A 23,595-nucleotide genomic window follows, 5' to 3' on the forward strand; every position below is an offset into this window, starting at 1 on the left:
AGCCCAGACACTCTTGCTGCCGATGTGTTTGCTGAATTCATTTATCTTTTAAAATTAGAATGGATTTGGTGGGGTGGCAGGGGATGTTGTGGGTAGAGGTGCTAATTTAGTTCAGAGATATTCGAAGATTGGCAGGAGAGAGAGGTAACAGCCAGTTCTGTTAGTCCTTTGGTTGTATTGGTTTAGAGGTTTAAGTTGTCATTAAGGCACAAACTAGAGCCACTTCTCTGACACAGTTTTTATCACATCTGCTAGGCTTGTGTCCCAGGAGGAGACGTGGAGAGCAGTGAATTCAGCATGGGCCCATTATCGACTGCTTTTTCGTGTGTTGTAAAGGAGCGAGACCTCAGGGAGGCTGGGAGCCTCCTCCCGTGTAATGTCCAAGTCAGATTTGAAGGACTGGTGGCAGGAAAGCTTTGGCCTTGGGGTGTGAATTCTAAGAAATAGAGGCACAATTAAGTTTAAAAAATTCAAGGACTTTGAGCTTGATAATGAAAGATTTTTTTCTAGACTAATGTGAGCAGAAAAGTTGCCCATCTGTGCACATTTTTGTGTGCATTTAAAATATTTAAAAGCTGACAGCTTTTAATATGCTTACAAAATAGTATTTCTATCAGTGCTCTTTTTTTTTTTTTTTTTTCCCCCTCCTAATACCATCTTCCTGAGGGCAAGCTGCTTCTTCAGTGAAACCATGTTTGCAGTTTTACTGCTGGGACCCTGTCCCTTTGGTATGTGCTGACTTGTATGTCCCCCTCGCTCCCCACCGACTTCCCTTCCTTTTAGATATATCGATAACATAAATGTGCAGATAACAGGATTTAAAATGTTTAAGGAGATGAACAAGGCAAAATATTTTAGAATAATAATGTTAAGTCCAAGGAATTCTATTACTGATGCCATCTAATGCTGAATTTAAGAGATTCCAACTAAATTACCTGTTCGTTTGAAAATATTTAAAACAAGTGTCAAGAAGTTTATTGGTGTTTAACATTGACCTAATAAATACAGCTCTCTCATTCTCAACTTCTTTGCTGTAAGGTTTAAAGTTAATAAAATGAAGCCTTAGAACAGAGGATTTTATATAGTGTTTAATTTGGGAACAACTTCGTTTTAGTAAGTTTTCGAAGAAAGGAAGGCATACGAAAAGATAAAGTAGCTTTGTTAAATTAAAAAATTTTAAATAAGTTCCATTATTTTTACTTTGGACTTCAAAGATCATGAAGATTTATACTTAAAAGTAGTTCTAGAGGTGCCTCTTCTGCTTTGTAAACTTTCTACCTATATACTTAATGTACTTGATAGTTTAGATTTAAAGTTTATATGATACACTATAGAATATGAAATATTCTATATTTTATTGTAATTTTATCTTTGAATTATAAAATTGTGCATAATAGGTATTATTACAAATTAGCATAATTATAACACATGCACTGTTCAAAAATAAAGTTTATGAAAGTGAACTTGGAATAAATATTGAAATATACCAAAGAAAGGAAGCAGACTCTGTAACATTAGAGCAGTGTTGTTAGAAATTTGACCCAGCTTTTATGTTTGGGTGTTGAAAGTCCTTTTTTGTAAAATCCCTTATTCAAAGCTTTTCTCACTGGGGAAAAAAAAAGTTTGGTCATAACTTTACTATATCTTGGATTTAATTTGACATTTATAAGGAAGGAGAAAAATTATATTTCCTGTTTTCATATATAGGAAATTTCTGATCAACATTCTTAAACTTGGTGCTAATTAAGCATCCAAGACCTTCTTAGCATTCTCTTTTACCCTTTCTTAATCATAAGCATGAAAACCCTCTGGTAGCTTTCATTTGGAGTTCCAGGTTTTAACTGGAAATGGCTTAAAGTCAAAATTTTGTTAGCTTTTTGTATGTTTGAATTTTGTGTGTGTTCTGTTTTTAACTTTCAACTTGAGTTTTAAGATCATCAATCAAAGGCTTTTCTTTCAAGTCAGCTGCATTGATCTCAATTGCAGGACTTAAGGGTCAGCATTTCCCTCGTGCTATTAAAAAAATGTTTAAGCACAGAAACGGAGTATTTTCGGAATCTGAGCTCCACTGATCTTTTCATCACGCATCTACATTTTGAAATGAACAAATAAATTAGGTGTAGGAAACTCAGGAAATGTTCTCCTCCCGTCTGCCCGCCTCTCCCTCCTTCACTCTCTTTTTGGACAAAGGTAAATTATTGACTGCTGTACTAGCTTTCAGTAAGCTGCAAAGAGGCTGATTGTAGCTTTACATATTTTAAAATATATTTATTTATTCACGCTATCTCTTCCCTTTATTTAAATGTTTTCCTGCACGTATTTTCTTTTTCCGTTTGAACTACTGAGCACAGGCCTCATCTCCCAACATCCCGTAACCCCAGTGGGCATTATAATCGGCCTGCGCTTTTGTCTTTCCCGTGGCGTTTGTTTGTGGGGTGTATTTGCCTGTGCCATTTGTTCTCAGCTGCCAGATATAACTAATTTTTGTTCACGGATTTCAATGAAGCAATGAAAACAAAAGGATTTGACATCCGAACTGATATCAGGCCTTTGGAGGATCTCTTATACCCTCCCCACCTTGCACCCCAAATTCAGGTGAATTGGTTTGGCCTTCTCATTATTGATAATCCCAGTTCACTACCTTGAATTTACTCTTCGAAGTTTTGCCTCCAGATAGGATTCTATGATGAATAATATTATAAATCTTTAAAGCTTTACCAGGTTTTTAAGAGAATGGCTCAGTTTCAGCATAACAATCTACTTTCTCCAGATTGGAGAAAATTCCCTTGATGGGCCTTTTGACTGGATGAGAATTCAAATTGGGTGAAATGAATCCAAAAAAGATGGTGCTGAATCTTGAGTTCATTTTGATTTTCATTTGCAAGTGAATCCAGTGCTAAGTGCACTGATTTCATATTTCGGTTCGGTCTGAGGCTTAGTATCTCCTTGTGGGCAGAGCTGTGTAGATGTTGCACTGTGCAATCTGCTGTTTAATATATGTATAACCGAAAGGTTCGTGTGACTGACTGCCTGTCATCTACACTCCCCTGCCCCCTCTGCTCCTCCTTCTTCCCACATGAAGTATTGTATATTTTGTTAGGAGGAAAGCCCTTTTGGAAATTGCCTATTTCATAAATTGTCTGGTGACACAAAGGGGTTGAATGCTGTATTCTTGTCTCATTTATTTTGAAAACTTTGCTACTGAACTCACCTTAATCAATGAGCTCAGTGTTGTCTCCAATAAGTTATGTGTTGGATGTATTGATTGGGAGGGATTTTAGAAAACCCGTCTGGGGTTTATAATGTCAGCAGTGTTTTGATTATGAAAAGAGTTGGAACCTGGGGACATGGAACCAGGTGGCGAATGTCCTAAAGCCAGTGGTGACATGGTGGACTGGTTCCCTCCTGGGACCTAGTTCATGCCCTGCACTTTAACTGTGGCGACTGGCTACTATAGATTCACTCTTTTGCTCATTAAAATGTTAAAAAATCAAACTGTACATAAAAAGATTTGTGAAAATATAAACTTGGGAATTGATCTGGAGAGCTGGCACAGTCTTCCCTACCCCCTGCCTTAGCAATGAGGTCATTTACATTTCATCAGCTGTACTGCATGTCTAAGATCCGATTTATGTGGCAGTAGTTGAGGTTGTGCTGAGGCTGGTCGTCTGAAAGAGCTTGTGTAGGCAAGAGAAGGGGGTGGGGTGGGGAGAAAACAGGAAAATTACCATCTGCAAAGAAAGTTCCATAGCCAAAGACACAGGTTCTAGAGAGAAAGACCGGGTAGTAACTGGTTAATGACTTGTTTTCCCATAAAGTTAATGCTGAAAGATACTCTGCTATAAATATGATGCTTAAAATATGTTTAAATCAGGGGTTTAATGCCCCTTCTCTTGGTGAATGGTACTTTTCATATTCAAGTAATTGTGTTTTCCTTTGGATGTTTATATATAGGGAAAACAGTATTAAGAACATTTATTTCAGCAGTTTTTATTTACAAGAAACATTGCTTGTTTTCCCTCCATCTTCCTGTCCTCCTTTTCCTACACTAAGAAGTAGATTTTTCAGTTTTGATTGAGATAAGGTGTGAACATGCCTAACAGAGTAGATGCTCATTTTTGTTTTCTCCTCTGACAGCACACCACCGTCTTGTTTGACTTAAATTGGAATATCAAGCTCTTGTAATATCACAAACACGAGGAAACATATTGTAATGTACAAACATGTGCCTGCATTTGCCTACGTTCCCTTCCTTTCTCGTCTCCCCCTGCCCCATCGCTTAATTAGACTTATCACTGCTTTCTTGGGTAAAAAGGAAAGCTCTTGGGAGGTGGGCTAAACTCAGTCTGCACTGGGTATTTTGATATTTGTCCTAATATTATCTGACAGACAGGTTCACGGTTGGTTATTACTCTTGACATTAGAAAGTGGTAAGTAGTTTCTCTATTGCAGTGAGTAATAAGTTGGGCATATTAGATTCCTTTGACTCTGCTGTAGAGCACAATGCTTTCTTGTAGCCATGGGGGTCCTTTCTTTCAAAAATCTTGAGGCCTTTTAGCTGCTCGACTCCAGCATAGAGTAGAGAAGCACTTCTGCACCTGTAACTTTTGAGGGGGTAAAGGATAACTGTCTTTGTAGCTGATCTTGGCAATGAGTGAGCATTGGTACTGAGTTTTAAAGAATACTCGGTACACGTTCTGAAGTCAAAGAGATGCTTTGTGGTATTTGAAACTTGAAGTGAAAGGAAATATGTAAGGAGAATTTTTTTTTGCATGTAAATCTTAAGAATTTTGTGTGCGTGGATTATACAAATTATAAAATTATATTTTATAATTGAAACTGCAGATATTAGAATGAATGTTTAAATATGACCTCTTTCCCAATATTTGCCTGATAATAACATTATGCACTGAGAAATTGCTCTTGTTTTCCTGCTTCTCTATTAGCTATTTCAATTTATTTAAATATAATGGGTTTTAAAATAATATAGAAGGACTTTTGAATGTCACACTGTGCGGTGCACTAATGTACCAATAATGCCTCTTAGAATGTGCTGAGGTAGCCTTATCCACTCTTTTTTTGTTTCCTGCTCCTTTACTATTTCACGACATGCCTTAATAGTGCTGTGATGTATATAGTACCAGTCCAAGATGATATTAAAAAATAGGACATGCTCAATTGAATTATGTAGGCGGAACATGCTCTGGCAGAGCAAGTCAATGTGCTTTCTGCTTCATTGAGTGGGTTATTAGATTGATGTGGTTTATTTCTTGAATGATAGAACTGGTTTTAAAAATAAATGAAGCGAGAAGCATCAATTCAGGTAGCATTGATAATTCATTATTATTGGTTAGAAAAGTCCTACGTTTGTAAACTGATCTTTAATTTATCACTTGGATTAAGACTTGCAGTGGGTAGGTTCGTTTTAATTTGAACCAGCTTCTCAGTGACTGAAAAATGTGTTCTTCATTTTGTCTTGAAGTTGGGATTTTAAATAGTTAAAAAGCAAATCAAATGCATGAAAGAAGTACTTTTTTTAAAATTTATAACTTTGGTCCGTGAACTTGAGCACCAACTGTGGGCTGAGTCTGCAGTTAAAGTCAAACTAGAGAAAGTTCTATGAAGGAAGTAATAATTAATTAATTACTTGTATATGTGTTTAGATATGTATATATATGCAGTATATGTGAAACGTGTCTCCTGGGAAAAGTTCCCCTCCCCCCCAATTATGTATTGTGTTTCATATAGTAGCGTTTGTTCTTTTCTTAATGTAAGAAGCTTCTCTTTCATGAATAAGTCTTTCAGATGTCACTCCGCTTTTTGTTCCATTTTTGTATACTTCCCCCCGAATAACAGGCTTGGTTTTATATACCTACATATTTGTAAATAGATATTTAAACTGGTAGTTTTTTTTTTGGAATTTTATAAAACACAAGCAGGTAAGTGTGTCCAATTATGATGACATTTAACTAAAAATAGTATGTACTTAAAATTGTTACAGTTTGATTACAAAATAAATTTCTGCCAGCAAAGGCAACTTCTTTACAAAGTAAGTAAATGAAGTTTTACACTCTAAAAAATGTGGTTGACAGCGTTCAGGGACAATTATCTTCAAGTTGGCTTTCCGTTCTGTTTGTGATTTGGCCTATTGATGTTGGGAAGCGTTGTCTAATCCGGGCCCCCTCTGTTCCTAGGTAACAGGCAAAACCGGTGCCAGCAACAGCGGCCCTGCCAGGCCAAACCCATGTGGCTCGGTGTTATTCACTCTGATCCATATGGTCAGGCTGGAGATGGTCCCTGGAGGGGTGTTAACACTCAGCAACCCAACCGCCTCCCTCCCTTCAGAGCTTTCCTGCGCGGCTCCTGCTGCTTGCCCATGTGTGATTCTTGATTAATTTTTCATTTTTAATGAAGTTTGATCATGTTTATTATTTCTCATGATTGACTGCCTGGTACTCCTCCCATATAATTGATAAAGCCCATATTTCTTCATCTGTCTCCTCTTTCTTTAGGGTAAAGTTGCTAGGTTGTGTGCCATGGTTAATGTTAGATTTATTGGTCCCATTAGATGTATAAATTATCTCTCTTTCTCTCCACAGGAAGTTCTACAGACTTTGACCAAGTTTTGTTTCCCCTTCTATGTGGACAGGTAGTGTCAGATTTTCAAACTTTACTAGAAAAAAAAGTGTCAATAAAGCTGCTATGGAAAATAAAAACCATGCCATTCTTAACATTCTGTCTGTTTAACCATGATTTAAAACACCTATGTTCCGAGGAGAGTTGCAGTATTCTCCTTTCCTGGGGATTTTATTGACACTATCAAAAAGTTTAAAGCTTAGAGCTTTGCATTGGTTCGTTTGTGAGTTGTATTTTGCACGACATTCAATTTTTGATTTTGGTTATCAGACTTAAACCATGATTAAGAATGGTTGGGTTTTAAGCCAGTGCTATTTAATTTTTATTTAAATACAAACACATTTGAGTTTACCAAGTAATGTTATGTGACTCCACGACCTTCTGAGTATTATATGGACTGTTTTTCCTAAACTTTAACTTAAAATTTGAATCAGCATAGCCCTATCTTGTTTAAAGGTATTCCACCATTTAAAAGGTGCTTCGCTAAATAATGTCTTGTATGTTGTTTAGGTTACTAAGAACAGTATCTCTGAGGAAAGAAGCAGTTCTTGTAGATTTCTAGACTAAAATATATATATATATAAAATCATCTAAACATTTCCTTAGTATTTGCGTTATGATAAACTGTTTCTTGGACAGTTATGAATATTAAAACTCTAAGATAATTAAAACAGTTTAAGCATCTTTTAAAAAAAATGAGCTACTGGTTAATGGCTTATTTTTAAATGGCTTATTTTAAAAACAATTTAGAACTTTTTTCTTATAAAACTATAATTTACTAACAACATCAATAAAAATGACAAAGCAATGACCTTAATCTTATTTCCAAGAAATGTCTATTGTGTTTTTCATTACAGTTTCAGCATTATTTTTACAACTGCTTACTTGTCCACTTGATTGCTGTTTGTGATTTTCTCTTAACAGAAAATTGAACTATGAGGTGATACAAATGTTATATCTTAAAAATTCCACTTCTAGTAATATAGAGGTTTTAGAGAACATATTGTTGTAAGTAATAAGTGCCATAACATGTTCCAAGAAAGCTATAAAATGTGCCCATCTTCAAGAAGGATCTATCAGGTATTTTAGTATACCCACAGAACGCAGGTCCGAGCCATCTTGGTGGCTTAGAGTGTGTGCGTGGAGTATGCAGCTTGGATCTTTTCTGCACATTGTAGGAGCACAAACCTAAAAATAGTGTGAGATGAGAACTGGTAGCCAACGGAGTTTAAAGGAGCACTGAGGAGGAGTAGCTCTGGGATGTCGCCCGCCACTGATGAGCGCTGTTTCCCCTGCTTCTAGCATATTATTTTTTTAAGCCAATCAACCATTGTAGTGTTCCCAGACTGAGGCCCTTTAAAATCCTGGTACCAGGGCCGTGTTAGCAGCAGGTTGATGCTCAGAACAGAATAGCCTTAATTTTAAGAGGGTCAGTCTTTGTCATGAGAGCCCTCCTGTCTCTTCTTTATCCTATTGCTTCTAAACATAGCAAGCAAGGTTTTGTTTAGAGACATTTAATGCAAACTTCACATTTATATGTATGAATTAGCGATGCATGAAATCTCCTCCAGTCACTTATAAAATGTATTACAAATTATGGCAAGGGCATATTTATACAAATTAATAAAGCTGAAATGTTTTTTAAATGTGGTTAGGTGTTTAACAAAGAAAAATAAGAGACTACATCTTTATGTGATTTCTTATTAGAGTGGTGATCTGTTTTGGATAGGCATTCCTTAATTGACTTTGTACACTAATATTAGAAGAAATCAACAATGAGATTAAATCACACCCCCCCCCCCCCCCCACACACACACATCTCTCTTTCTCTCTCACCACACCACCTGCCTGCCTGGGTGATTACATTCTGAGATGGAAGAAAAGCAGAGTCCTTAAATTATAGTTCTAAAATATTTTGTGTCACTAATGTCTGATGCCTTTTTTTTTGTTGTTAGAAAAATATTTTTCTTCTGATATGCTTCTCTCCAAATTACCTTTCCATTATCATGTTCCTCATATTATTTCACAAAATGATTTAGGACAGAATTATCCCTTTATGTATATATTTTAATCCTTGCCATCCTCGCCATGTATAATGGTTCTTTCTTGTGTTGATGACTTTTATTAATACAAAAAAAAACACTTTATTTTGGAGACTATATTTTTTATCTTCTCTTTTCCTTCTTCTAACCTTGGCATACTCTAATGCAGAAGGGAATAATGATGAAGTTTACTCACAATAAATACAAAGATTTTAATATCACTTTTTAAAAATTAGTTCGTAGTTAACACTGTCAAATGGATCTGCCCAGATTCTGAGGCCCACAAAGCCCCCCAGATATATTAATGATATTGTTTAACTTAGAAAATATGTCAGCATGGGAGATGAGCGATGCCAAGTGATTAAGTTCAAAAAAGAAAGCTTCCTAATCTTTTCAGTATCCGTGCTTTTTTACCCCGAGGAGCAGTAATACAACTTTCTGACATTTCTAGTCTATATCAAGAGTGGGATTTTCACAGTCATCATCAAATCATCCGTTAACATTGACATCTTGCTGTCTCTTGTGTTGTTTTAAGGTTTTTCTTTCTGAAACTAGGACTTATGAAAGATAATAATGCCAGTAGCTCTTCAAAAGAAAGTGCTTTCTCATGTATCATCTCATTTCATCCTCCTATCATAAGAGATGAGAACAAGTGCTGTTTATTTTCACTTGAAAAAAGGTCTATTCTGTAGAGAAATTTTGACTTGCCCAAGGTCCTCTTAGGCTGCTGGCACAGCCTATGTGTTCAGCTTCCAAATGAATACTTTTTTTTTTTTTTTTTTGAATAGAACACCTTATGGGAAGACCAGTCGCCAAATATACAGAGAGAGAGAGAAAGGAAGAAAATTAGTATTTGAGTTCTTAATCGATTCTAGTCAACGTACTGGACATTTTCACATTAATACCTCATTTATTCTGCCCAGCCACTCTAGGAGGTAGGCAGTGGCGGTATCTTTTCCAAAAGAGCAGAGGAAGGTTCCGAACGTGTAGCCTTATGTTGGGTGATAAGGAAGTGGTATCAGACTTGGAACTCTGCCCTCTATGTGTTTCTCCGTCTAGTTCAGGAAGTTTTATGAAGACACATTAAACAGTATCTATCCAAGAGGATAGTGAAGTTAGGGAAGACTGAGATGATCACAGAAAACTCATTGCGGGGGAGACTTGTGTTGAGTCTGCAGGGACGGCAAGAAGGGGTAAGTGGAGGGAGAGCCTCACACCCCATATGCGCCGAAGAGCAAAGCACAGGAGAAATCACGAGTGAGCCTAGAGCTTGTTCAGCCCAAGCAGATGGAGCCTGATGGGGGAGGGTGACGTGTGCTGTGATAGCTTGGGCTCTGGCTACAGGAGGCCTTGAAAACGTGTGGGAACAAGGCCGCAGGAGTTTTAAGCTGAAATTCTTCTGGCCCAAGCGTTCCACGCTGCCGAAGGGAAACCAAGGCCTGTAGAGGCGACACGACTCCCGTATGGTCACTGCCATGCAGTTACCGAGCCGGGAAAGAAACAGATTCTCCCATTCCCGGTCCAAAGTCGTTTCGGCCCTACCCTGTGCTCGAAGCTCTTCGTGGAGAGGAGTGATGGAATGGCAGCGCTGGGACTCCTGTCTCACTCTCAGAATCTTGTTCCTGATGGAGGCAGTTTCTTGAAAACGTTTTCTGTGTGCGATTTCCCGTGGCGCTTCTCGTTGCCTGTGCCGCGCAGCCAGCGAGCTGCTTCAGTGGGGCCGAGCGCTCGAGACGCCCGGTGGGTGGTGGAAAAGCTGTCCTCGCCCTGCAGGTCAAACGACACGAGTGTGAAGTGAAACGACATGGTCTTCTCAGGGGCAGAGGCATAGTTTAGCGATTTGGGACGTAATAACAGACGCCACGTGGTTCAGATGCTGCTCACGGTTTTACTTTGTGCCTGTCACGTGCCGGGCATTGTGTGCGCGGTGTTCTCTCCCGGCACCGAAAGGTACGCGTTTGCAAGGTTCCCAGGTATCTTCATGCCACATATGAGGACACAGAGACTCAGACAGGTCCCGTCGCTCACCCGCGGTCCCACTGGTCGAAGGTGCAGAGCTGCTTCTGGAATCCACGTTGGTCTGAGTTGTAACCCCAGCATGCTTTTCCTACCACGTCATAGGTCCATCACATGATAAATAAAGTAACCGAACAGACTTTTCACATTCATTTGAAGAGCGAAATATATTTATCGTACGAAAGGAGAAAATACAGAAAACTGAAGAAAACGAAGCCCACGCGGTGCAGCTGAGGCCCACGAGTGCGCGTTAGTGTCTTTCTGCCCAGCCCTCTCCTCTCGTTCCTGTCTACGTGTTTGCCCCGCTCCGCTTTTCAAACGGAACCCGTTTGGTCCGCTTTTGCCCTTTGTCTTTCATCCTGGGTTTAGACCCTGGGTTTTGTCCCACTGGTCAAGCTGAGCCCCGCGAACATTCTATATAGCGTTTGGTGACGAGGAAGCAGCTGGGCCTTCGTGGACGGAGCGCTGGGGGTGGCAGCCAGGAGACTGGGCTTTTCGTTTTGGCTCTGACATTGACTTGCTCCGTACTGTGAGGCAGGTGACATCTCTCCTGAGGGCCTCACTTTCTTCATGGATGAAATGAGGGCATTGGGTTGGATCTCTGCTCTTCTTTCTGGTTGGGATACTTTCTGATTCTCCAGTTAAGATTCGTTGCTCCCTCGTCAGGCTCGTGTAGGCAAGGGAGCGGAGGGGTCTCTGTTCTTTCTTAGAATTATCTGGTATGTTTCTCAAGCAAGATTGGTGTTGCCCTGTGTCTGTCAGCATGTGACCTACTCTTAGTCTCCAGACATTTCGGGTCAGTGTCATTCTTGCCACTTGGCTCTTTGAGCAGGGAATGTAAGAAACGTGAGCTTAGGCAGAGAAAGGGCGAGTTCACGGAAAGAAGTTTTCAGGCTTCTGCAACTGAACGCCGGGAGACGTGATAGCTTGGTAAACCTGGATCGCCGCCTGCCACCCGTGTGCGCTGAGGAGATGGAGCCGCATCTGGTGGGGGCGCGGCCCTGGACGGCTCCGCGGGTGCCGTTGGTGAGCCGTGGTAAACGGGATGACCGCACGTTTCAGTTCCGTCTCTCCGACTGTGTGATTTCACCACAAGGATGATTACTTTCATTGTGTACCTGCGATATGCTAGTTACTTTGTGTACATTATTCCTAATCCTCAAAACCATTCTGCGAAGTATCATTATTCCCATTTGACAGACGAGGCTCAGAGAGGTGCAGTGATTTGCCTGTGCTCATAGAGCGAGTGAACAGCCTATCCGGAATTCTGATCTAAAGTCCAGACCTTCTGCTTCGTCTTCTCTCTCCCGCATCTCCGCCTCTATTGAATTATTCCCAACAGCTTACCAAGTTCTGGTATTCCTCCATTCTGAAAATAACGCCCGTCTTTGACTCTTCACTTCCATTCAGTTCCCGGCTAATTCTCTACTTCTCGGAAGAATTATCTGCATAATTCAATTTATTCCTCAGCATTTTGCTATTTGTCTTCTGCTCTGTCATTCAATTCGAGCTTTTCTTATCAAGGTCACCCGAAACCTCCACATCCCTCAGTTCAGTAGGCATTTTTTCTTCCCTCATCTCGATGCATCAGTACAGTTGACCCCTCCCTCCTGCTTGTTCTCCTTTGTTCCTTTGATCGTCTTTCTCTACCCATCCCGTAAATTGGTGCTTCTGTAACTTAGTCCTGGGTCCTCTTTAATTTCTGCGAATTCTCTTCCTAAGATGATCCCGTTCTTTACCATAGCATTAAATACCATCTGTGTGTACATGACTTCCAAATTTCTAGCTCCCGTCCAAACTTTTCCTCTGATTTCCTGAGTAGTATGTTCAACTAAGTACTTGTCATTTCTATTTAGATGTTTTACAGGTTTCTCAGAACTAACATACCCTAAACGGAACTCTTGGATCCACCCCCAAACTTGTTAGTTTTCTATCATTAGATCGTGATATGCTGCCTTTTTACTCCCTAACTCTTGGTTCACCTGCAAGCTTGTCATACATACCTGCTAGTTATAACTCGAAACTGTCCACCCATATTCGTCTCCATTCTCCCTGCATGAGCTGAGTCACCATCCAGTCTTATCCGGATTATTCTGCGATTCTCCCGATTATCTTCTCTGCTTCTCCTTCTGTCTTCTTCCAGACTGTTCTCCACAACGCAGTCAAATCAAGATTTAAAAACTGTAGACAGGACTGCTGTTCTCTTGATTAAAACCATTCGGCGGCTTTCTGTTGCCTTTCCAAAACAATTCTGATCCTCTGCCATGACCCACGAGGCCCTCGGCGTGATCCGGCACCTGCTTTGCCCAGCGACTGCGCACCGTGCCGCTTCCCCCCCACCGCCTGTGCGTTAGCTCTTCTGGCGTCCTCTCAGTTCCTTGAACGTGGCTAGCTCCTTCCAGCCCGAGAATCTTTGCGCAGCTCTCTTCCCTGCCGGAAACAGCCAGTCCCCTGCTTCTGGAGTGGCCGCCCTCTCTCGTCCTTTACGTCTGTATTGTCGTCATCATTGAGAAGCTGTCTCTGACCACATTATCTCACTTGGGCCTTTCCTCCTCTTCCATTTTCTTCTTTGCTTTCACACAACATGCTTTGTGGTGCACTAGCTTACCATTCCTCTCCCAACTAGACAGGAAGCTCCTCAGCAGGATGGATGTCGCATATCCAGCATTTGTCACAGTGCCCAGTGCAGTAGCTGCTCAGTTTGTAAGGTAACAAACTAAACTTAAAGTGAGGCTGATATGGAAAATCCCATTTCTCACTGGAGGAATGGGATCAAACTGTCCCTCTACGTGCTTCGTTCATGAAAAAGCGAACCTGTAAACAACTTCACAGTGAAGCAGAACACTGTCAGAGGAGCCTAGAGGGGCCGGCCGGCATTGCATTTGCAAGGCAGCATGAAGGAGAAGGTTGAGGTCTGAATAGTCATTGCCTTCTGCCCTTGTTTTCTGTATTTGCTTAGGCACGGGAGGCATAGCTAAGCATGGTCTTGGCGCTGTCTCCTGGGCTGATTTCTGGACATACTCAAATTTGGTTTCTCTTGCTTAGTGAGAAGTATAGTCAGTCAGTCTGATGAGACAGCTGTCTGAATTCCTCACGTACCCGAGTTACTTCAACTGAATTAAAAGCTTCTTGGGGAGGGTTTTCACTGTGTTTGGTGCAGTGTGGCAGAATGCAAAGGACTTTGATCCAGAATTGGGTTTGGATTTTTGTTTTAGTCCTGTTTACTTTGAAAAAGAAAAACAAAACAAAATAAAAACAAACAAAAATAACCCGAGCCTCAGTTTTCCCATCTATACAACAAAAGAATGGGATACATGGCTTCTCTGGATCCATTCAGTTTCACCCATTGTGAAATCTCTGATTTCTATTGAAAAGTAAGGGATTTTGATCCTGGAGGTAAACACAAAAGCACACCCTTTCCTCAAAGTCAGTTTTATGGAGAAATAGCCAATGGTCTCATTGGAGGAATGAGGCAATTCTTGGAGATCCTGAGCCCTTATGACTGCCGTTACCTAACTTTAGTTTATTGGAAATGGTTTAAAAAAAAAATTAGAGTTTAATGTTTTGGGGGGTTTTAATGACTTGTACTTCACCCTACTAGGCATTAAAGTGGGTGACTCGACTAAGAATAATGAGTGTCCTCTTCTAAGCTGTGATACCCCATAAAGAACCTTGTTCACTTCAGTGCAGGCATAAGCAACTCACTTGGTCCCTGGAAGGACTGCCTCTTACTGAAAAGATACAACAGAAAAGAGAAAGAAAAACAATCTTTTATACGAGTATTATAAGGCCGAGTCAGGAAGATCCTAAGCAAATGCATGATATTAATATGAATTTTAGTTTTCATTCAGATAGTAACCTAACAGCTTGCATCTCTGTTATTAATTGCTCTCACTGTGGACTAGTGTTCATACTAAATATTTATCTCACTTATTCCCCAAACATTCTTCGGGCTGGGTGATAGTTTCACATTGTTATTCCAGGTGAAGAAACTGAGTTGCTTAGAGGTTAAGCAACTTGCTAAATTAAGGCCCAGTTAGCAAGTGACTGAGTTGGGGTTTGAACCAAGTAAATGAGTAATGAATCTTTAAGTCTAGGATATAGCTAAAAGCATTTTTCAGCGTTTTCAATGGTAGTGAAAAGATAATAGGGAAATCAATGGCACCCGATTCACGAACCGAGTTGTATTTGTTTCGCGTCCTTTTCCTAGAGATCCTGGGTGTTTCCATCCTGTCCTGTCAGTATCCATTCCTTGTAGGATGCTTCAGCTTCCACACTCCAGAATTGAAATCAAACCCTGAGTTAAAATCACAAGCAGTTGTATTTTGTAGGATCACATGATAGTAGTTCCCAGAAACATGACCTTATTTGTAATTTTGAACCATCCCCACCTGTTGCTTTAAATGTTTTAATAATACAGGTTGCTCTCCTCCCCCAATGAGGCCCACTTTTTTACCCAATCACTTTAATTATGTGAGCTAGAATCCTGTTTCTCTCACATCTTCAGTTCTCAACCTTGTTAAAATTAATCATATAATCCCCCTTTAAAACATAGTATTAAATCACCATAGTAACACAGTATCCAAGCTTTATAGATAAAACATAACAGCCCCAAGAAGGTAGCGTTTGGTGTCCCCTTGGCAGCTCTATAACTTTTATTGAAATGCGTTCCTCCTCCTGACTTGTGTAAGGTGGACGGGTAGCATTACTTACACCTGTTTTATTGCCGCGCGCTTTTAAATTGCCACCTTGTTTTCGTTCACCTTCCTAGTCAAAAAAGGGGAGTGGGACACTTGCTTTCCTTTCTGAATTGTTTCCTGGTACTCACCACTCTCTGGGGGATGGAATTGTTTCCTTCAGTGTGACCAGGTAGGGTCCAGTTGACCTTTAGTGCTGGATGGATGCCTTGGAAGTCTCTTTACTCTTCTTATGTGGCTTGTACAAGGGAGTTTTAGAAAGGAAGGCTCTTCACATTTGAGAACTTAATTCATATCCTATCTAAAAACTCAGTATGCCTTTGGAAAAGGTCTGGTGAACCGTTACGGGATTCTTTATGTCCACAGACAGTTTATAAATTACAGGTGAGAGCACCGATTTGAATACATTAATCAATTTGAGTATATTGTGTAAAATACAACATATGTAAAATACAACATGAGTTAATGAGTTCCTCTGAAAAATTCAGTGTCGAATTCTAAAATAAGATGTTAGCATAAATTTATGTATTAGAATTTGGAATATTTAAGTTTTTAAAAAGGAACCCAAGCTAACTGGTAAACTGATTTTTTAAAGTGGATTTTAAAATATAGCTTATAAAAAGTGTTTCTGGATTAATCTGATTAGTAATAGGCTTTTTAAGTTTTTGAAACATTTTCTATTTTTGTTGCTTTTATGTGTGACATGCTGATTTCTGTGTTAGTGTAGGAGTTCTTAGCTTTTTTCTTTAATTTGTTTCTTTAAAAACCCTGTTTCCATTTCTTAGAAAGTCCCTTGCATTGTTAAGACATTCAGTATTTGTAAAATATAAAATATGTTCCTCACAAGTTCAGAAATTATGAAAGAATCAAGGGTTTAGGAACGTCATAGCCAACCTTGCCCTCTTGTGAATCCCAGCTCCTCTCGTTAGCAGCTCTGTGAACTTGATTCAGTCCTTTGGTTTCTTTTTCTGAGTTCCAGCATTGTGCCTGAGAGTAAATGAGACCAGTTTCCATCAAATGTCTCACTTAGTGGCTGACAGCAGAAACTCAAATTCTGCTGTTGTAGTCACTGTTTCCCTCTGAGGTGGAGGAATATCAGGTGAGCGCATTTGTGATCAGTTAACAGCGAGCGGACAGCAGGCTTTGGTGTTAGATAGGCCAAGGTTTAATAAAATTCTGCTTTTTTTGCAATTTACCACTTGGCACCTTGGGCAGTGCTGCTCTAGGCTATTTCCTCCGTCTATAAAGGGAGGTTAATGGAATGCACCTTTCAGGATGTGATGGGATGATTAACAGGGCTACCTGCCTGAGCTCAGTGGGAAGAAGGTATGAGAGCTCCAGTGAGGTGGTTGGTCACTACAATGTGTCGCTTTGCTGCCTTTTTTTTTTTTTTTTTTTACTAGCTCACAATCTGTTCCCCTGAAGTGTGTAAATTTTAAGTTCATTTGTAAAGAGTTCCACTGAGAAAGGAAATGTTACAGGTTCAATGACTTGTCGTGATTAGATACTTTATCAAGAAACTTACTGCACATCCCTTTTCCCCTTTGTTCTGTCTTTGCCGCAGCCTCACAGTTAGCCAAGTTGGCCAGAACTTCACTTTCGTCCTCACTGACATTGACAGCAAACAGAGATTCGGGTTCTGCCGCTTATCGTCAGGAGCTAAGAGCTGCTTCTGTATCTTAAGGTAAGAGAGGAGGGCTTCAGCTATTGGCTAGTTCTGCGAAACAATGTCAGCTTTTGCGTTGTTCTTCTGTAATTAAATTTTCCAGCTGTTCTTTTTATTTTCCTATCAGTTTCCCACAAGTCACTGCACTTGGGGAAAAGGACTTCACAGTGTTGTTCTTGCACTGTAAGTTCTGCAGATAATTGTGTTTGTTTATTTGTATCACATCCCTTGGGTGGGAAAGGGACCATTGCTTCTGTGGAGTGTGTGGAAGCTGGAGAGTCAGCATGGCTTCAGTTCCTCCTGCTGTTATCTGGAGCTGTCAGAAATTAGCCTGTTAGGCTTTCCCTTGGACATTTTGTGTATGTAAGATTATTAATAAAGTATGTGTCTGTAGCTCAGGACGTCTCGCAGACACTGATTGTGCCCTCCTCAAAGCAACACCCTTGCCCCCTTTGGGTCAGCAAGTGAACAAGTAACTGTTTTGCAACTTGGCTACCTCTGTAGAGGTTTGCAAAAGGACAGAGTCCCGTAACGAGGCTTCTTTGGATCTTGTGAAAGCCCATCAGAGACACCAGAGCCACACTCGCTGACACCAGAGCCACACTCGCTGAATGCTCTGTTTCCTCCTGCCAGAGGGGTAAGGCATGTTCTGGGCTCGAAGGCTGTGTGGAAATCTGATTTTGGAGCTGCCGGCTCTGTGGGCTCCTGCTGGGCGCCTCCCGAGGGGGAAGTAAAGGCATCCCGCACACTCTCCTCCCCATCTGCCTCAGTTAAGTAGGTGTCAGAGGGGCCTGTCTCCTGTCTCGCTCTGCTCATGTGGAGCAGCCCAGGGCCGGACGGTGTGGAGGTGCCCCTGACAAAACCCCGGTCCCCAGGCTTGGGCTGGGGCCTGGGGATAAAAGGCCAGACCCTCCGTGAATTCCAGAAAGAGTAGTTCTCTGGTGTGTTAGTGTCTGCACTTTCTTCTTCTTCTCACCAAGAAAAGCCTTCCCCTTCCTCAACGCGCGCGCCCTCACACCTGGGGGTTGGGGGGAAGAAGGGCTGACTTTTGAAGTGCCTTTGCTCAGTAACTGTCAGTCGGGGCTGCTACTTTTATGTTTCTCTGCACAAATAGCGTTATTATTTTAAATCGGCCAATTCAGTTCTCTTTGTCACCAAGCGTGGCATCTGTGATTTGGGCACTAGAGGGCAACTGCCAGAAAGACCTCAGGAGGAGGCGCAGCCGGGGTCTGCGAGATGAGGTGTGCGCGTGCACGGTGGTCAGGCCCATGCAGCCTTGGGGCACGCGACTGGGTGCTCTGTCATTAAACAATGTTGGTCTCTGTTTCTCTCTTTAAAGAAAATTTTCTCTTTCATTTTTGCCAAATGTTGTATTTTAGCCTTGGCCTGGACATTGCATATTCACGTAGTCATTTAGAGGAGATGAGGGTTTAAATTAAGTTCTTCAAGTTTTGCAGAAAAGTTTTTATCCCCTGAATATTTTGGGTCATGGTGTTTCCTCCTTTCAAAGCTAGGTGTGTGTGTGCGCGTGCGTTGAGGGGCGGGGAGATGACTGAACTGGCATGTCACATTCACTCAGCAAGTTTCTGAGAGTGGAAACCGTTTAAACATTTAAATTTAAAAATTACTCTCCTCTGATTCTAGTATTTGACTTTGTAGTGCGTCTGTGTGGAGGGTTGTGGACTTCATGTTCGTGAGAAGCTGGTCGAATAGCCTTCGTGCTGCCAGCATATAGAATAAAAAATAGCAGCAATTGGTGCGTTTTCTGTCTGATAGTTAAATTAGTTTGGAGCTATGGGAAAAAAACTGGTGGGTTAAGGCATTCACTTGTATGTCAGCCCTTAATTGAGGGCCTACTATGAGCTTCCCTTGAGTTCCCAGGACTAGCTGGGGAGATGCTGACTGCTCCTGCCGTATGCCACGTGTGATGCATAGAACAACCCGTTGGCATAGTGTCTTCTTCCTATCGATGTTCTAGTGCCAGAGAAGAGTGACCGTCGTGATAAATGCAGAGGCCTATATGAATATGAATTCTGGGACATGTGCTTCTTGGGTATTTAGCATGGGGGGTGGGGGAATCTCATTTTATTGTTTCCAGCTTGAGAAGCTGCAGAAAGAGGGCGCACACAGTGGCACGTCCTCCGTGCTTGCTTTGGGGACGTTGCTGGGTTGGGACAAGCATGCGCGTGGAAGAGTCTGCTGTTAACCCGGGTGGTTGCTGGCGGCGCATCAGTGCAGGGTGGGGTGGGGTGGGGTGCAGACAGCGCGAGCGCGGCTTGGGCTTGGTTGACATCGCTAGCGTTGTCCTCTTTCGCTGCTTGGTCTCCTTGCTTTTTTTCAGATGCTGTCCCTTGAGTTAACCTGTGCCTTGAGGTCTAGTCACCATTAGGGTGCTGTGCTCCAGCTCAAGTCTGCTCATAAGCTACCTCTGTTTTTGTTTTCCGTTTCTTCTTCTCATGAGGGCCGTGGCTCCCAGTGATGACATCTCTGCAGATGTAACCTCCGCTGTTTCAGGATTTAGCTTCTTAGGGTCTTCTCTTCCCCGACCGTTCTGCAAAGCTTACATGCTTCCTGGCCCACATGAGCCTTCACACATTTACCCATCCTCCCGAACTCAGCTCAGGCCCTCAGCAGCCTCGTTCAGACGGAGGTGATCATCCCCTCCTCTGGGTGCCCCCAGCACACTTTGCATACTTCAGTTACACACACGTCAGCCCTGAGCATCCTTTGTTTACTCCTATGTTACCTCTTCTGGGTAAAGATTGTGTGTTAAGCAACTTCGTATCTCCAGCACTTAGTATAGTGCTTGATCAAAAGATTGTGTATGTGGCTTTCAGAGTCAGGGAGATGCATTCCATTTAAATGGAACAAAGGGGCACTCTAGTCTCTGCGTTAGGGGACAGGCTTCATGGGACACTAGTTCAAAGAGAAAATATGAAATATAGTTATTTGCAGAAGCATGGTTTATATTAAACTTGTTTCATGTTAGTCGTAAGAGGTGAACCTTTGAATCTCACAGTGGCAATCCAGTGTTAAGTGACAGGCCTTGTGTCCATAAAGGACCAGGCCATCAGTATTACAAAATTTAAATTGAATTTCACAATGAAAAGTTCTTAGATGTCTTTTGTAATATAGCTTATTAGATTCATTCTTGGGGGCATTGTTTGTTCCTCCCACTAGAATGTAAGCCCCATGAATGCTGGGAATTTTTATCTGTTTCGTTCACAAATGTACCCAAAGTGTATTGAAAAATATCTGCACATAGTAGGCACTTAGTCACAAGTAAGACTTGTTTTATGAAGGAATGAATCCCTGAGAAATAAGCTCTGTGTTTATTTATAAACATTTTTAAAAAAATTGGTTCGAACTCTTGTCACTAGCTAACCGTGACAGAAATGTAGTCGTACCAGAGAATAAACACGTCTCATTAACACAAGTACCATGGTATACAAAGTGAAATGCATTATTTCCTCCCACACGTAACTAGTTTCTCTTATTAAAGCATTTTAAGTTTTCTTGAGAGTCACCATATTATTTAACTAGTTGCTGCATGGTAGTTAATACTAGATTAAAATCACCAGCTAGGAGAACTGTAGTCATGGGTAAGTTAGTTGTTCTTCATTATAAACCCAGGAATGTGAGAATATTTTAGCATTTTCAGGCAGCATCATCAGAGTCTGATGTGATGTAAGCATTTACCTCTGATATCATTCAAATATCACAAAACAAAGTGACCTAGAACCAACATTTTTTTCCTGGCTTTGGATTTGCCTAAATGGCACATACCCCTCAAAGCTAAAGCTGTAAGGAAATATGCGATTTATAGCCAACTTCTGGTTTTGGATGAACAGAAGGAACGTAAGAGTTAAAAGCCATTACAGCGTTGTTTTATTTTGGGGGAGGTGGTTTCTGGGAGATATGTCATACGATAGTTAAATGTCTTTACTTTTTATTAAGGAACTTTAAAAATATTTGTGTTCTACAGTTTTCTCTTCATTAGGTAGAGAGATCTTATTTAAGCTCTTGGGAAAGCTTGGGTGACTATACCCAAATAAAATTTGTTCAGAACCTGTTATACATTTTTGGAAGAAATAACTTGTTTCCTCAAGATGGTATCTAATATATTTTTGTTTAAGGTTTTAAATTTTTATTCAATTAGTATCTTAGTACCTGCTATATATCAGGAATAAGCAAAGCATAACACTTGGTCTTTGGCCTTAAGTTCCCTTAAAGGAGACATAAAGGTCTAGCCCTAGCTCTCCATGTGAACCTTTCAGATGTCATGTTCATATGATATTTTGATGAGCTGAACTTTCTGAACTTGGTAATACAAACTGAAAACAATATATACTTTTCGACCTTTACCAAATTTAAAAGTGAACATGTTTCTGGATGCACTGTTCCCAGGCCACCTCTGAATTCGATACCCCCCCCCCCCCATTTCTCTTCTACTCTTACTGTCCTCAGAGAACCACTCAATCTTTGGAAAGGGACTGTGTAAACAAGTAATTAAAAAATAACGTGGTAAGTGCTATTTAAAAAAATATGTGTGTGCGAGGTTCTGTGAGGTCACAGATTAGGCAATGCCCATCTCTGCTCGGAGAATCAGCAGAAGTGTGGCTGATGGTTTCCAGTTAGACCAGGTCTTGCAGAGCAGCGGGGGCTTGTAGGAAGGTGGAGGAGAAGCTCCTGAGGCCATGAGGACCGGCATGCAAAGGCTCAGAGAAATGAAAGGGAGAGCAGGATGGAGTGGCAAGAGATGGTGCCATTAAAACCTTGGGGCCAGATTGTGAAAGGCTTTATGGGACATGCTTGAGATTTTGGATTTATCCCACAACAAGTGGAGTGCCGTTGGAAGGTTTAGGGCAGGCCGTAGAAATCCTGATACGTGTCAACCATGAGTAAAGTGACCTTTTGTGCGTGAAGTTGCCGTTTACACACACTCGGGGTTTCTGGTTACTGTTGGAAGGGATGCCGCACATCCCTTTGGGAGCAGCGCCCTGATTTAGGTTGGACTTTTCAAGCCTCGGCTTCAGCTTTTTTTTTTTTTTTAAAACTATAACTTAATATGTTCCTGGGCCCTCACTGGGGAGTTACTGTTCTTCCCATGCAAGCTGGCATATGGGCTTGTGTTTAAACCTCACTTATGTTAAGTGAGAACTCTTCTCCTCGAACACTATTTGATTTAATGGCAAGAAGAACTTATGCATCTTTTTTCATCTGCATTGTACTCATTTCTGCTATAAATACAGAAAAGCTCAGTTTTCAGAGAGAAAAAGATGCTAAAAGTAAGAAAAGAGTTTGGTTTTAAAAACTTTGGATTCTCTAACCGTTCCAGCGTTTCTTAAACAACATACATGGTCCAGGAGAAAAATCAAAGGACGCGTTCGTTAGGCAGGTGTGGTGGCAGAAGCCCTTTCGGATTGTGTGTTATCTGCTTTAGTTTAAAATGAGCGTGTGGGGTGGGGTGGGGGTGGGGTGGGGAAGGCAGTTGGGAAGGAAGGCTGTGGGGACAGCTCCCAGATTTTTACCTTGAAAGCAGGTGCTGCTGAAATATTCCAGAAACAGATGGAATCTCCTATTCTTGTTTTAAGCAATTTATAGTTGTCTCGCCTGAGGGTACCCTGCCTTACAAAAATGCGCAGCCTGATGTTGGAGGGCAGTTTGGGCATCAAAGCCGGGGCCCCTCTGGGAGGAATCAGCCTTTCTTCCCAATGCCTTAAGTGCCATTTGGGAAACCTGGATCTTTCATATGATTTAACAGAAGACTTTCCTCTGCTTTTCGAGTGTTTCCATCTCTCTGGAGCTGTTTGATTTCTTTTTAATTCTCCCCCTTAAAAGTACAATGGGCACAGTGTTGTTTTCTGGATAGTCAGCTGGAAGAAGGCCCGATTCCTGTGGCAGATTATAATTCCACCCATTGTGGCTTCTGGCACATGGCTTCTGTCAGAAGCCGAACCCATGGGATGGGGCCTGTGGAGGCTCTGGTTTTCTAGGCCCAGGGCCCTTTCTGAGATCCCCAGTATTTTGAAAGGCTTGCATGGGGGTGGGGTGGGGGGCGGGGTGCACTCATCAGAAACATCACTTTGTGGGAGGTTATAACTTTTTTTTTCTTAATTAAAAAAAATGAAGTGGTTGGAGTGTGTTGCATGTTTTATTGTCACGCAGATGCCTTTATGCTTAGAAACGTGTAATCCTCTGGGGAGCCACAACTCAACAACAGTAACAAGCTGGACTGTTTAAAGAAAATCACCTTCGAAGAGAAAGAAGAGAGGGAAGTAAACAGAACTTCCCCTGCTCTCCCAGTGGCCCGTTGTTTGAGGGCTGGAAGCTGGACAGTCGGAAGGACAGGTGTGTCACCCGCACCCGCCACCAGCGGCAAGGCCGCCGTCCACTGGAGGAGGAAGCTGCTCATCCCCTCCTGGTCCTCTTCAAAGGGAGCCAGCCCAGGGTTGTGGGTATTTGTAACTCCAAGGCTCTGACTAAAAAGAATTTCGTGTTGCGATGGAATGAATGGCACGTTACAGGGGACACGTCT

The 23,595-nt window shown here is 41.4% G+C and overlaps 1 protein-coding gene across 11 annotated transcripts in view; it reads left to right on the top strand.

The window, feature by feature from the left end:
- The window catches only part of DENND1A (DENN domain containing 1A), a 452,316-nt gene that overhangs the window by 123,656 nt on the left and 305,065 nt on the right, over window positions 1-23,595 (top strand). For 7 of the 11 annotated variants that reach the window (XM_016137432.2, XM_016137434.2, XM_016137431.2 and 4 more), the window contains exons 4-5: window positions 6,600-6,649; window positions 16,956-17,075. The exons of 1 other annotated variant lie outside the window; for it this stretch is intronic. In XM_016137432.2, the coding sequence (XP_015992918.2) occupies window positions 6,600-6,649; window positions 16,956-17,075 (170 nt within the window). Of the gene's footprint in view, window positions 1-6,599; window positions 6,650-7,400; window positions 9,872-16,955; window positions 17,076-23,595 lie in introns of those variants that run through there. 3 more of the 11 variants (XM_036238282.1, XM_036238283.1, XM_016137435.2) reach the window with 2 other exon arrangements.

Source organism: Rousettus aegyptiacus, unplaced genomic scaffold, assembly GCF_014176215.1.
Source record: "Rousettus aegyptiacus isolate mRouAeg1 unplaced genomic scaffold, mRouAeg1.p scaffold_m13_p_3, whole genome shotgun sequence".
In the NCBI taxonomy this organism is placed as follows: Eukaryota; Metazoa; Chordata; class Mammalia; order Chiroptera; family Pteropodidae; genus Rousettus; species Rousettus aegyptiacus.